Source organism: Palaemon carinicauda, chromosome 6, assembly GCF_036898095.1.
Source record: "Palaemon carinicauda isolate YSFRI2023 chromosome 6, ASM3689809v2, whole genome shotgun sequence".
In the NCBI taxonomy this organism is placed as follows: Eukaryota; Metazoa; Arthropoda; class Malacostraca; order Decapoda; family Palaemonidae; genus Palaemon; species Palaemon carinicauda.
The window spans coordinates 82,774,967-82,791,085 of record NC_090730.1 but is presented as its reverse complement, the minus strand read 5'-3'; the positions used below and the strand labels follow the sequence as shown (position 1 = coordinate 82,791,085).

The 16,119-nt window shown below is 32.4% G+C and overlaps 1 protein-coding gene across 7 annotated transcripts in view; it reads right to left on the bottom strand.

The window, feature by feature from the left end:
• Positions 1-1,626: 1,626 nt before the first annotated feature.
• Positions 1,627-16,119, bottom strand: part of LOC137642582 (ankyrin-1-like) — a 139,871-nt gene continuing 125,378 nt past the window's right edge. For all 7 annotated transcript variants that reach the window (XM_068375265.1, XM_068375267.1, XM_068375270.1 and 4 more), the window contains 3 exons: positions 6,747-6,857; positions 4,340-4,459; positions 1,627-2,203 (listed from right to left, as the gene is read on the bottom strand). In XM_068375265.1, the coding sequence (XP_068231366.1) occupies positions 2,093-2,203; positions 4,340-4,459; positions 6,747-6,857 (342 nt within the window). In that variant the 3' untranslated portion in view covers positions 1,627-2,092. The remainder of the gene's footprint in view (positions 2,204-4,339; positions 4,460-6,746; positions 6,858-16,119) is intronic.

Sequence of the window (16,119 nt, the reverse complement as noted above, 5' to 3'; positions counted from 1 at the left end):
TTCTCAAACCAATCTGTGACGAAGGATGTCCCCAAAAACTAAAGAGTTTATAGCGTTAAGAAACAATCGTGATAGTAGCGCGAAGAAGTTTTCATCTTCCAACAATATCTATAGAAAAAAAAAAACCTATATGGGTATACTCTCGACATAACTCAAAAATGAGACTTTCATCTTCCAACATATCTCTTTAAGAAAAAAAAAAATATGTATATACTTTCGACGTAACTAGAGAAAGAAGCCTTCATCTTTCAACAAATCTCTATTGAAAAAAAAATAAACATATATGTAGATACTTTCGAGCTTTTGCGAATAAGAAGCTTTCATCTGTCAACAAATCTCCATAGCAAAAAAACCGTATTTGCATATACTTTCGACAACGCGAAAAAAAGCCTTTGTCTTCCAACACACACACACACACACACACACACACACATATATATATATATATATATGTATATATATATACATATATACATATATCTATATATATCTATCTATCTATCTATCTATATATCTATCTATATATATACATATAAATATATATATATATATATATATATATATATATATATATATATGTATATATATATATATATATATATATATATATATATATGTATATATATACATATATATATATATGTATATATATATGTATAATATATATATATATATATGTATATATATATACATATATATATATATATATATATATATATATATATATATATATATAAACTGCATTTTTATATATACTTTCGACATAATTCGAAAGAGGTTTCACCTTCCAACAAATCTTTTATATATATATATATATATATATATATATATATATATATATATATATATATATATATATATATATATATATATATATATATATAAAAGACATATTTGTTTGTAATTCCGACATAACGCAAAAAATAAGATTCCATCTTCCAACAAATCTCTTTATATATATATATATATATATATATATATATATATATATATATATATATATATATATATATATATATATATATTTGTATATACTTTAACATAAAGCGAAAGATAAACCTTCATCCTCCAATAAAACTCTATACAAAAAAAAAAAAAAAAAAAAATTGTATATACTTTCAACTTAACACGAAAAATAAGTTTTCCTCCTCCAACAAATCTCTTTATATGAAAAAAAAAACATATTGGTATATACTTTCGACATATAACGAAAAAGAAACCATCTTACAACAAATCTCTATAAATAAAAAAAAAAACATATTTGTATATACTCGAAAAAGAAACCTTCATCTTCCTACAAATCTCTTTATAAAAATAACATATTTGTTTATAGTTTCGACATAATTCGAAAAAGGTTTCATCTTCCAACAAATCTCTTCATGAATAAAAAAAGATATAATTGTTTATAATTTCGATATAACGTGAAAAATAAGTTTTCATCAGCCAACAAATCTCTTTATATATATATATGTATATATGTATATATATATATATATATATATATATATATATATATATATATATATATATATATATATATATAGAGAGAGAGAGAGAGAGAGAGAGAGAGAGAGAGAGAGAGAGAGAGAGAGAGAGAGAGAGAGAGAGAGAGAGAGAGAGAATCATATATGTATATACTTTCGACATAAAGCGAAAAGGAACCTTTCATTTCCCAACAAATCTCTATAGAAAGAAAAAACATATTTATATACTTTCGACATTCCTCGAAAAAGAAGTTTTCATCTTCTAACAAATATCTATAGAGGAAAAAAACCTATTTGTATACACTTTCGGCATATCGCGAAAAAGCTTTCGTCTTCCAACAAATCTCTATAGAAAAGAAAAATATATTTGTATATACTTCCGGCATAATGCAAAAAAAAGAAGCTTTCATCTTCCAATAAATCTATTTATATGAAATAAAGATCATATTTGTATATACTCTCAACATAACGCGAAAAAAGTCTAAATCTTCCAAAAAAAAAAAAAAAAAAAAAAAAACATATTTGTATATCCTTTCAACATAACTCGAAAAAGTAAACCAAAGTAAATCTTCAGTTAGTTCCAGAACATTGGTCCCGCCAAAATGAAATCAGTGGTTCAACACTAATTTCATTAAATTATTAATATTCTGCTCGTACTCCTTGAGATCTTCAATTTGTTGTTGAAACTGCTCCTGGTGTAAGGATGTTTGTCTTCCAGTCTGTTTGGAATAAACAAATCGATGATGAATAAGACCAATCTAAAGAAAATGAACCATGCTGTTAAAAAAACGAACACAATTACGTTTATTTTTCTAGAAAATAAGGAATGAAAAACGCCAGTAAGAAGTATTCTACTTTGTGTACATATATAATTTTTTCCCTAAAGCATACAGAAATAACTTTGCCACTTTTACAGTAAGAGTTTTATAATCTCAAAACAAAGGAGATAAAAAAACTAACTATAAATTACACACAAAAAAATATGATAATGATAAAAAAGTTACCTAAATACGATTTGTTCTCTACTTATCGTTAACATTAAAAGATACAAGCCTCTATGGCGTTTTTTCTGTGGGTATGCTGAAAAATGGAAAAAATCCTCATAATTGTTTGTGGTTAGGATGAATATTATTTTCTCTGAAATTGGAATTTAGTCAGTTTTTATAATAACGTCATAGGGCATATGAAGAAATTTTGCAGCGTGTATAAAATTGATACATATAAAATAAATCCAAGGTGTGAATCATACTACATCAGTTAACCTAGTCTTATCCTATTAGTCTTATGCCAGTATAACAATGAATAGGAAACGATGAAAAAAAAAAAAAAAAAAAAAAAAAAAAAAAAAAAAAAAAAAAAAAAAAAAAAAAACTTCAGAGGCCTACTAGAAATTCTTGTTTTTCCTGCAATAAAAGTTTACCAAAGAGCAAGGAATTCCGGGAGAGGTACCGTTCTAAAGAATTGAAAGGTCCGGTGCTAGAAGGTTTTCAAAAGAACTTTTCTATGGAAAGAAAAGTAGTTTTTCAAAGGACAAAAGAGGTTTTCAATAGAAGTAATAAGTGAAGAAGTTGTATACAAAAAGACTGAGAAGTCTTGAATAGAATATTTAGATCGAGACTAGTAGGTCAAGAAGAGGAAGTTTTTTCATAAAGATTGGAAAAGAAAGGAAAGAGTGTTTTTTACAGAAGGAAAATGAACTAGGAAAAGGAAGGTATTCAAATTGAATAGCACAAACTTTGAAATAGGTATCTAACAAACATATTAAATAAGGAAAATTGCGTTTTTTAGAATAATAAAGATACGAGAAAAGATATCATCTTAACTTCGTAAAATTTATAGGCTTCCAAAATAACGAGGAATACGGTGAGCGCTCTGAATAAGACAAAGTGGTCAGGAAGCGTAAGGTTTACAAGAGAAGTGGGAATGCTAAGAAACCATGGATTTCAAATGCCTGAAAACATTGAAGACAGAATTTTCAAAATTAACTGTATGTTATGAGAATTATGGATTACAATAAAAATTATGTGTAAGGAAGATAACTGTTTTCAGAATATAAGAGTAGTCAATAAAAGATTTGTTGAAAAAGAACCGGAAACAGGGATGGAGAAAGGTTTTCAAAATTAATATTCGAATAGTATAAAGGGATTCGAGATAGCGAATCCTTTAATCAAGAGTGCTGCGGGTGAAGAAAGGATTGTGTTCAAACGATTCATTAGATTTATAAAAAAAAAGTAAACATTTCATATGGGTTGAAAAACCTGAGTAATTAAGTTTTTTGAATTGACTATAAGGAAGTTTACGGAAGGTTTCCGAAAGGCCTGAGGAGTAAGGAAAAGGAGATTGCAGGAAAAATGTGTTAGAAGAACTGGTATGAACAATAGGTTATATAGGAATTTAAATAATATTTATGATAAGGCAAACAGAACCATTAAGAAGTGCAAAAAGAGAAACAAGGAAAATAAAATCATTGAAATTATAGTTTTCATATGAACTATGAGGATACGGAGAAGAACTCTTGAAAGGAATTTATGGGTAAAAAACCTGACTGGGGGATTAAGGTGAAATAAATTTACCTTTCTATAAAATTGAAAAGTCAAAAATAAAAAGATATTTCCGAAAGGTCCGTGAAGACCAAAGAAATTAAGAATATTTTTTTTTTTCTGGTTAGCAATGGAAATAATGATTGCACAAGAAATAGGAGAAATGAGTCCCCTCAAGATATGAAACAGAAATTAAAACAGTAAGACTTTCTTTTGTGCTCAGAGATCATAGAGGAAGGTTTTCAAAAATCTAAAGAAATTAAGATTTTCAGCCAACGAAATGACAGGATGTATATGACTCATCCTTTTAGTCACCTTAAATAATGGAAGATTATGAACTACAGATGAATTCGGTCTGTTTTCTGGCTTCTGGTTCAATAACGATGAGACAAGTTTCTTGAAGTCAGCGTGGAATGTTTGTGGTATATTGTATTCCTGAAATTAGAGAAATTTTTAACAAGATATCAAGCATTTGTCTTAGTCTGCAGTATTTCATAAATTTCCATGTCAGAGTCTATCAAAATCTTTCTCTAAAGAGATTCGCTAATGCTATTAAATGTAGCACGCTTTTCATTTCATTGGGCTTCAATTTATAAACTGGAACAAAACTTGACCGGCAACTAATACGTTTGTTATATATCAGATGGAACTTCATGAACAAAATTACATTTAGATTTTGTGAAGAATAATGTGAAAGCTATATAGAATAATAAAAGAAATAACTATTTCTATCAAGTGCAATAGGTTTAAAAATAACTTTTTATATTCTCGAAACGCGATAAATAATCCGAAGAGTTACGAGTGTATATATATATATATATATATATATATATATATATATATATATATATATATATATATATATATATATATATATATATATATATATATATATATATATATAGATATATATATATATATATATATATATATATATATATATAATCTATATATATATATATATATATATATATATATATATATATATATATATATATATATATATATATATGTATATGTATATATATATATTTAGGGGCCCTCAATATTATTAAATACCAGTCAAATGAAATTTCGTCTAGTGGTGTGATACATTTTAGAGCAATCTAATATTATCGCTGATGTGAGGGACTGGATATCTTACTGGTAACACTGATATCAAATATTACATAAAATGCCAGTAACTCGACTTATCTTCCTTCCACTCCCAAGAATACTTTCTATCTTCCCTTTGTGGATGAACCCAGGGTTATTTTGTAGGTATTAGGTTGGCAAGGGCCTACCGCGAGAGAGTTATTGGGTTCTTTGACTGGTCAGACAGTTCTAAATCGGATCCTTCTCTCTGATTAAGGCTCACTTTCCTACTGCCTATGCATACACGAAATAGTTTGGCCTATTATTTCCACATTCTCCTCTATCCTCATACACTTGACGACACTGATATTACCAAACAGTTCATCTCCGCTCAAATTGTTAACTACTGTACTGTAATTGTTCAGTGGCTATTTTCCACTTGGTAAGGGTAGAAGAGACTCTTTAACTATTGTAAGCAGCTCTTCTAGGAGAAGGACACTCGAAAATCAAACCATTGTTCTCTGGTCTTGGAGAGTGCCATAGCCTCCGTACCATGTTCTTTCATAGTCTTGGGGTAGAGTTCTCTTGCTTAAGGGTACACTCAGGCGCACTATTCTGTCTTATTTCTCTTCGCCTTATAGTTTATATATGAAATATTTATTTTAATGTTGTTACTGTTCTTTGAATATTCTATTTCAATTGTTAAATACTTTTCTTGTAGTTTCCTTATTTCCTTTCATCACTGGGTTATTTACCCTGTTGGAGCCCTTGGGCTTATAGCATCGAGCTTTTCCAACTAGGTTTTTAGCTTTGTAAGTAATAATAATAATAATAATAATAATAATAATAATAATAATAATAATAATAATAATAATAATAATAATAATAATAATAATAATAATTTCTATGTTTTCTTATTTTGGCTACCATTACTTGAGGCTATTGCGACCTGAACGCAGCAATACTCATACTCTGGAATATTGAGCTTTCCTTTCATGAAGATATTAAGATGAAGATATTAAGATGAAAATAAAATATCTTTCAGTTTCTTATTCTCCTACTCTGCCTTCTTTTATCATTTGTTCTACATATATACATTTCGTTTCATCGTACACTTATATTGCTTATTGAAGGAGTCTGTGCCATGTTTCCCCAAAATTTTAAACAGTGACCTATTTTCATGATATAAAATTAGTTGAAATACCTTGAACTCTGCTGCCATGAGTGAAACTTCTCCATATTCTCTCAACTTGAATCCTTTTGTTACAATAGTTCTTGACTTGTTAGGTCTTTTGACTTTAAATATTTTAACAAATAGCCTACTGTGATTAGTTGTTGATCATATTATCTATAAAAACTTTGACATGTAATTATAAGCCCAAAACTGTAACTCGTTCATGTCACAGTGAAAACTACTGTAGTTTGAGATATCTTACTGTACTGAATCATATTTCCATTACTTAGTGTACTTTCTACTAAAGTGATTAATAATACTAGTTCCTTCCCACAGTCAAGAGCATAGTCGTTAATATGTAATTTTTCACTGATGTATTTTTTCCTAATATACTTCATAAACAGGTATTTTATGGGCAACAAATAACCTTTCAATACCAAGGGTGCTTTCTTTACTAGAAGTAATTTGTTTTACCTTGAATTTCATGAAATCATTGTGGAAGGTAGTCAGCTCATAGAGAATGCACCCAAAAGACCACATGTCAGACTTCTCGTTGTAAGGTAACTGAAGTAAAACCTCCGGACTCTGTAGAAAATAATGTTTTCAAATTATAAAGCAATAACAACAACATGTAATTGTAAATTGAACACAGGCATGCTAACGCATATATTCCCGAAATATATATATATATATATATATATATATATATATATATATATATATATATATATATATATATATATTTATATATAAATATTTATACATATAAATATATATATATATATATATATATATATATATATATATATATATATATATATATATATATATATATATATATATATATTATATATATATATATATATATATATACAGTATATATATATATATATATTTATATATATATATGTATATATATTTATATATATACACATATATATATACATACATGTATATGTATATATATATATATATATATATATATATATATATATATATATATATGTGTGTGTGTATATATATATATATATATATATATATATATATATATATATATATATATATACACACATATATATATATTATCTTACGAAGCTGGTCTTCATGAAAAAAGAATATTTCATTCATGTATATTTTTCGTGTATTTCAAAGATGTATAGCCAGCTCGTGAGGTGAGTTCCACTCACGTAGGTTTAAGTAATGTATTCAAATTACATGAGACTTTCATCTTTTATCTAATTGCATTTTTATTCAGTTTCGTATATGTGAACTTACAGTTTTTTGAATAGTTGACATTTCATTTCACATAGTTTTCTTACATAGTCTTATGTAACTTTATAGTATGCTGTATGACAGACACGAGGTATGAGCACATCAGATTACGTCCATTTTATGTTCCCATGTGGTTATAAAACATGAAAATTCCAGACGAATTTTATTAATTTTTTAATGTTACGAGAAGAAGGTGGGTAGATTTAGGTGAGAGAGAGAGTTCCCTCGCAAGCTAGGTTAGGACCCCTTCTTCAAATTACTATGTTGGCAACCTTGATCCCGATAGACCATGCCCCCACGCTTCCAGTAGACCAAACTGGAAGGTTTTGGAATTAATCAAGTTAATATATATAGGACCTAGCAATGCATAGGAAGCAGAAGAGATCCAGCCTATCCCTTTGAAAAACCCAGCCCTCCCTCCTCTCAAGTGTGTATAGTGTTTTCCTCTCAAACTTGATCAGTAATTTCTCTCCAACAAATATTGTGTAAAGTGTTGTTCAAAAGTTGGTGATCTTATTGGGTGATTAGTTAAAAGTGTAATGTGTTAATATAAGTACTTTATATAATATATTTTTTTTAACTGGCCCTGTGAGATTTAGATTAAACAGTGAAATGCAATAAAAAAAAAATGTTTAATCATTCTTTAACCTTGTGTGAATCAAAAGACATAAGTATAACGGTTATGTAAATATAAATTCCATCATTGCTTATTCTTTAGTTTTAAAATGTTTACTCTTTTCATTAATTTATAAAATTAGATATTTTTTATTAATCAATTTCCAGTAAAAGAGGTGTTTGTATCATTTTCCGAAGTGTTATGTTATATGTCTCAGGTCTAGTTTAGATTTAAATTTCGAGCGATTAATTTTTGGTGTTAATTCCTTTTAATTGTTGTTAATTTTTATAAAACATATTTTATTGGTAAAGTCTATTATTTTGATCACCATTATTCTTTTCTCAGTGTTTTTCTCGTATCCCCTGACTAGGACCCGTAGTAAGAGGTTGGTTTTAGAGCAGTTCACATAAAGTAATCACACAGAGACCTTTGGACATTCAGTCTTTATATATATTGCTGTCTGGGTGTTGCTTAATATTCTCAAAGCTTGGGTATTTTTTAAGTGTTACAGATTTATGTAAAATAAAGCAGCTGAGTTTTGGAGCTCGGGAATTTACGTAATTCGCTAGCTGTAATATATGTTTTTTGGTGACCAGACCCGGGATCAAAGTATTCTGTTTAAATATGGGTGATAACAGAGCCATGTTTTTGATTAAAGGTTTGAACAGTTTAGTGTTGATAGGATTTTGCGTATTGTTAGGATATATTTTTGGCGAAGTATGATTTTGTAGAAAGTACAAAATGGCTCAATTAAATGTACAAGAATTTTGGAAAACCCAATTGTTCAGGAGTTGTCAGAAGCTAATGTAACTAAAGCTCTTTGGCTCTCTGTTTTAATTGCATGTGATTGCCATGCAACGATTGGAATGATTAAAGCCCAAATCAAGTGTCTAGCATTAGAAGCGTTCATAAACTCAGGAATGTTGTCAGAAGATATTGTAGCAGCTCGCAAACTTTTGGAGAAGGCTGAAGCAGAATTTGTAGCGAAGCAAGTATCAGTTGTCCTAGGAACTGAAGGAATGAAAGCAGAAAGGAATGTAGAGGCTGAGCTTAGACGAATTGCACCAAAAGATAATTTGATTAACTTGAAGATGATGGCAGGACGGGAAGAAGATGCAAGACAGGAAGAATAAGAGAGAGGACAGGAAGAAAACGAAAGGGAGAGACGAGAGAAATTGCAAGAAATGTGAGGGAAATAGAAGCAAGAAAAATTGAAATATGGGAAGAGAGAGAGAGAGAGAGAGAGAGAGAGAGAGAGAGAGAGAGAGAGAGAGAGAGAGAGAGAGAGAGTGAGAGAGTGAGAGAGAGAGAGAGAGAGAGAGAGAGAGAGAGAGAGAGAGAGAGAGAGAGAGAGAGAGAAGCAAGACATGCTAGGGAATTGGAACTGTTGAATGCTCGTGCAAGGTTGGCAACTAAGACAGAGATGACCCTTGCTCTGCACGGTCCCGTGTTTAATGTGACAAATGTACAAAGGTTAAGTCCGAAATTCACAGAAGAAGCTACCGATGAGATCTTTGATACTTATAAAATGGTTGCATGGACGATGGAATGTCGTTATTGGGACATAACGTAGTGCGTATCTTGCCTTGTCTCAAGACCAGAGGAAGGAGTATCAAAAAGCTAAAAGGATCATGCTGCAAGAGTATCAGATGACCCCTGAACGTTATGATGAATGATTACAAAGTTTGCGGAAGGACAAGAAAATTACTTTCCTAGATTATGCTTATAAGGTAAGACGATGTTTTTAGAGATAGATAGAGGCTGCTAAAGTAAGAGAGATGGCTGATTTAGAAGAACTGATAGTACTGGAACATTTTTTACGAGGAATTCCCGAACATACTTGCGAGAGAGAGAGAGAGAGAGAGAGAGAGAGAGAGAGAGAGAGAGAGAGAGAGAGAGAGAGAGAGAGAGAGAGAGAGAGAGAGAGAGAGCCTTATTGCCTTATTGCCTTATTTTTTGTTTGGGTTCCCCCAGGTCCCTCAGTGTGAGGCACCTCGTATATCCACCAGAGAGTTGCTAATACATCTTCCGGTGTATTTTGCATCTTCCAGTCTTGGATGGTCTGGGATGCATCTTAGGTATTTATCGAGCTGATTTTTAAACGCATCTACGCTCACTCCTGATATGTTTCTTAGATGAGCTGGCAGCACATTAAATAGTCGCTGCATTATCGATGCTGGTGCGTAGTGGATTAATGTCCTGTGCGCCTTTCTCAGTTTACCTGGAATGCTTTTTGGCACTATTAATCTACCTCGGCTTGCTCTTTCTGATACTTTAAGCTCCATGATGTTTTCAGCAATTCCTTCTATTTGCTTCCATGCTTGTATTATCATGTAGCGTTCTCTTCTCCTTTCTAGACTGTATAGTTTTAAAAATTGCAGTCTTTCCCAGTAATCAAGGTCCTTAACTTCTTCTATTCTAGCAGTATAGGACCTTTGTACACTCTCTATTTGCGCAATATCCTTTTGGTAGTGTGGGTACCATATCACATTGCAGTACTCGAGTGTACTACGCACATAAGTTTTGTAAAGCATAATCATGTGTTCAGCTTTTCTTGTTTTAAAGTGTCTGAATAACATTCCCATTTTTGCTTTACATTTAGCCAACAGTGTTGCTATTTGGTCGTTGCATAACATATTCCTATTTAAAATTACACCAAGGTCTTTAATTGCTTCCTTGTTTGTGATTGTCTCATTATTAGGTCCCTTGTATGCATACACCATTCCTTCTCTGTTTCCATAATTTATTGATTCGAATTTATCGGAGTTAAATACCATCCTATTTATCTCCGCCCATTCATATATTTTGTTTAGATCTCTTTGTAGTGAGTTCCTATCTTCATCACAAGTAATTTCTCTACTTATTCTTGTGTCATCGGCGAAACTTCTCACTACGGAGTTTTCAACATCACAGTCTATGTCTGAGATCATAATAACAAATAGCAGTGCAGCTAATACCGTACCTTGGGGCACACCAGATATTACCTGGGCTTCATCTGATTTCTCGTCATTTGCAACCACTATCTGTTTTCTGTTTTGCAGGAATTCTTTTACCCATTTTCCTACCTTTCCCACAATATTATGCTTTCTCATTTTTTTCTCCAAGATGTTATGGTCTACCTTGTCAAAGGCTTTTGCAAAATCTAGATAGATCACATCTGTGTCTTTTTCATTTATCATATTATTGTATATGTTTTCATAGTGAGCTATCAGTTGGGTCTGTGTACTTTTTCCAGGTACGAAACCGTGTTGACCCATATTAAACAAATTATTTTTGACCAAATGGTTCATTATTTTCTTTTTTATTACCCTCTCATACACTTTCATAATATGTGATGTTAGACTAACAGGTCTATAATTGCTTGCCTCTAGTCTTGATCCACTTTTGAAGATAGGGGTTATATAAGCTAATTTATGTTTAACATATATCTCGCTCATATCTATACTCTGTCTTAGCAGTATTGCAAGTGGCTTCGCGATAGTGTTTGCAGTTTTTTTTAACAAAATCGCTGGAACTCCATCTGGTCCGGCTGCCGATCCATTTTTAATTTCGTTTATAGCCGTGACAATATCTGCTTCATTAATATCTATATCCGTTAGATATTCAACATTTTCTTCTCTCATTTCTGTTTCATTATTCTCATTCGCAATTCTTGGCGTGAACTCACTCTTATATTTTTCTGCTAATATGTTGCATATTTCCTTTTTTTCATTCGTTAGCCGTCCTTCAATTCTTAGAGGGCCTATTTCTATTCTCCTTTTATTCATCTTTTTTGCATAGGAGTAAAGTACTTTGGGGTTTCTTTTTATATTTTGAAGTGTCCTTTCTTCTAAGTCCCTTTTTTCATTTTCTTTCGACTGTATAATCTTTTGTTCTGCATTTTCTATCTTACATTTTATTTCCCTCATTTTCCACACATTTTTTTCTTTTGCAAGATTTTTCTTCCACTTTTTAATTTTCTGAAATAAGATCCTTCTGTCTCTTGGTATGCACGTCTTTTGTTTATTGTTTTTTTTCGGTACATATTTTTCAACAATTTTCTCCAGTACTTTGTACAGTATATCCGTATTTACCTGTATATTATCACTTATAAATACATTTTTCCATTCTTTATTCAGTTCTTCATTTATTTCTGACCATTTTATATTCTTACTGTAAAAGTTATATTTTCCATATCCTTCCCAAAGTTTTGTGCTTTTATTAATTCTGTGATCACTTGCTTTGGAATGAACTATCAATTCTATGACATTGTGGTCTGAAATTCCCGTGTTATACACTATTATTTCTTTAACATAATTCACCTCATTCACAAATACTAGATCTAGGACATTTTCCTTTCTTGTTGGAATGTGGTTTATTTGTTGCATATTATGTTCTAATAGCATATCTTGAAGCTTTTCAAATTGCCTCTTATCTTCTACGCTACTATTACTATCTTTTTTATACGTATACATACAACCACTTTCTTCTATCCGTTCTTTCCAATCCACGAAAGGAAAGTTAAAATCTCCGGATAGGAGTATATTCCAGTCTTTATGGTTTCTACATATATCATCTATTTTTTCTATTATTATGTCAAAATCCTTAGTGTTTGGGGGTCTGTAAACTACAATATTCATTAGTTTTTCAAATTCAAATTCTACCGCAATCAATTCACATTCTGTGTTGCTGTATTTTTCACATACTTTTCCTTGATTTATGTCTCTTCCATATATTGCGGTTCCCCCTTGATTCCTATTTTTTCTGTCTGATCTATAAGTTTGGAAAGAGAGAGAGAGAGAGAGAGAGAGAGAGAGAGAGAGAGAGAGAGAGAGAGAGAGAGAGAGAGAGAGAGAGAGAGAGAGAGAGAGAGCGATGAAGAAACTTGATAAAGCCTCTTTGCTGAGTGAAGATTATAATATTATCAGTCTTTAAACCCTCCAAGGGTATAAAGTTTCAACCGTGGTTCTGACCAAGTGTCAGGTATTCGCCAAACCATGGACACTAGTTCAGTAATAACTACAGGAACAAATTCAATAGTTAGAGAGGAAGTACCACTGGTACTATATTCCAAAGCAGAATGTGCAGAATGTGAGTGCCACAACAACAATCGTCGAATCATCCTCCTTTAGGTATCAAGAAAGAAGTACAGAGAAATAATATCGTCTGTTATAAGCACGGCAAGATAGGCCATATCAGTAAGGAATGTTGGTCTAACCAACCAAAAGCAGTCGCCCAAGTGGTTAAGGATAATTCATCTTCCTATAATGCGAAGATGAAGCATCAAACGGGAAGGGTCGACGAGGAAAATAAGCTAGCTAACGTTTACATGACAAACAGGACAACCTCAAACAGCATGGATGCCTTCAAACCGTACATTCATGAAGATATGTTAGCAGCTACGAATGGGAGCAAGCAGATCCCGATCAAGATATTGCGCGACACAGGATATAATCATAGCGTGATGACATGAGGTGCACACGTCATGGTTGAACAGTCTCTCACAGGAGATTAGATCATTTTGAAAGAGATAGGAGATGAGGAGGTTACTTCCATTTGCCGTTTGAAACTGTTATGTGAGTTGGTGACAGGTCATTTTGATTTTGCAGTATAGGATTCATTGGCTGTTGAAGGAGTGGAAGTCTTACTAGATAATGAGGTTGGTGAAGCGCCGTTTGTGCCTTGTCCAATTGTAACGGTGAAATTACTGAAGTATAGTCCTACGAATGAACTCTAGAAAGACTACCCGTATCTGACTACGAGTATGACGAAGAAAGTGACTGCAAAAGAAGACAGAGAAATTGAAAGAATGATGAACTTGGAGGATTTATTTACAGAAGAAGTTTCCCATGACAGTACGCAAGAGGAGAGCTACTAAGGGAGCTTGAAAGAACAGGAATGACAGACGATTGAAGAGGAAGACTGGGAATCAATGGATTTGGAAGAAATAAAGAACTCGGTGTTAGAAGTAGAACAAGTGAGTCGGAAAAGGCTAATAGGATTGCAACGGAGGATGTGATGTTAATATAGTTATTATACCATGTGGTGGATGAAACGGAGGTGCAGCAGTCTCCGACCAGTTATTACCTTAAGGACCTTAAGGATGGATTGCTTATGAGAAAATATAGATCTTATGATATCCCTGGGAATGACGAATGGGTGATATAACATCAGATATTGATTTCTGCACCACTGAGAAGACAGGTGATCGAGTAGCGTATGAGATGGGACACATGGGAGGAAGGAAGATGACAGGGACTATTATTAAACAAAAGTTTTGGCCTAGTATGCATAAGGATGTGAGCTAGTTTTGTTGTACATGTCACGTTTGTCAGATGGATGGAAAGCCTAACTAGTACATCAAGAAAGCTCCCTTACACCTAATTGAAATGCGAGGAGAACCCTTCATCAAGGTAATGATCGGCATTGTGAGACCATTCCCGAGAACGAAAAAAGGCCACGAATACATGTTGACTTTAATGTGTCCAGTAACGAAATACTCAGAAGCCATACTTGTCTGGAACATCAGTGCCAAAGTAATCGCTGAGAAGTTACTAGGTTTTTTTACCAAGTATGGTATTCCGGAAATTTTTCAGTTACCGAAGAACAAATTTCACATCAAAATAGTTTCAGGACGTGAGGAAACTGTTGGATGTGGAACAACAGCTGTCTACTGCCTATACCCCGGAGACCTAAGGTGCACTAGAGAGATCTCATTAAACTTTAAAGAGTATGTTAACGAAGTACTGCAACAAAACAGGGAATTAATGGGGCATCAGACTACTGTTAATGTTATTTGAGGTACGCAATACTTATTAAGAAAGCATGGGATATAAACCGAATGAAATGGCGTTCAGACAAGAAGAAAGATCAAGAGGAAAGAGATGGAGAATATGTCAAGAATATGAGGAAAAGGATTGGGGAGATAGGGAAATTTTCCCTCAAAACCTGAAAATTATCCAAGTAATAACGAAGAAAAGGTTTGAAATGAGAAGTAAGGAGAGAGAGTTTGAGGTAGGACACATGTGTTGATTCTCTTACCAATAAGGAGATTCCCTCTCACCAACAAGTTTCAAGGACCATTTCGGATTTTGGAGAGGATCAGTGACCTGACCTACGTTATCAAAACCCTAGGAAGAAGGAAAAGTCAAAGGAAATAACACATTAACCTACTGAAACCATACTTAAGTGAAAACGAGACCGAAGCTTCACAGGTGTGTATGGTGCAAACCATTCCATCCACGGAAGACGATGACGGATATGAGGTAAGGGTTGTTAGCAAAGTGAATAATTCGTCCATCATTAGGAACTCAGAAGAGAAATTAACTCATTTGAACAAGGAGCAGCAGGAGGAATTAAGCAGATTGATTAAAAGTTTCCCTGAAATTTTCTCAGAAGTCCCAGAACGAACCAACTTAACGAGGCATGAGATCCACCTTAAAACCACGGAAAGAGCGTTCAAGCAATGCGCTTATCAACTGTCACCGAATCACCAAGAAGTCATGAGATAAGAAGTGTACTATTTGCTACAAAACAGATTAGCTGAAAAAACCAGAATCACCAAGAAGTCATGAAAAAAGAAGTGGACTATTTGCTGCAAAACGGATTAGCTGAACAGAGTTCTAGCCCCTACAGTTCTCCATGCTTGCTCGTGAAAAAACCAGACGGATCTTTCATGATGTGTGCGGACTATCAAAAATAGAATTCGATCAATGTGTCCGACGATTATCCATTGCCACTCATAGACTACCTACTCGACAGCACTGGACAAGTGAGGTTTGTCCCAAAGATCGACGTGTTAAAAGGCTATTATCAAATTCCTTTGGACGACATTGGAAAATTGTTATCAGCTTTTATAACTCCATTTACGTTATATCAATACACAGTCATGCCACTTGGTCTAATGAACACACCCGCTACCATTCAACGAGTGATCGATACCTTCTAGGATCCATTGAAGGAGTAGGTGTATAACTCAAC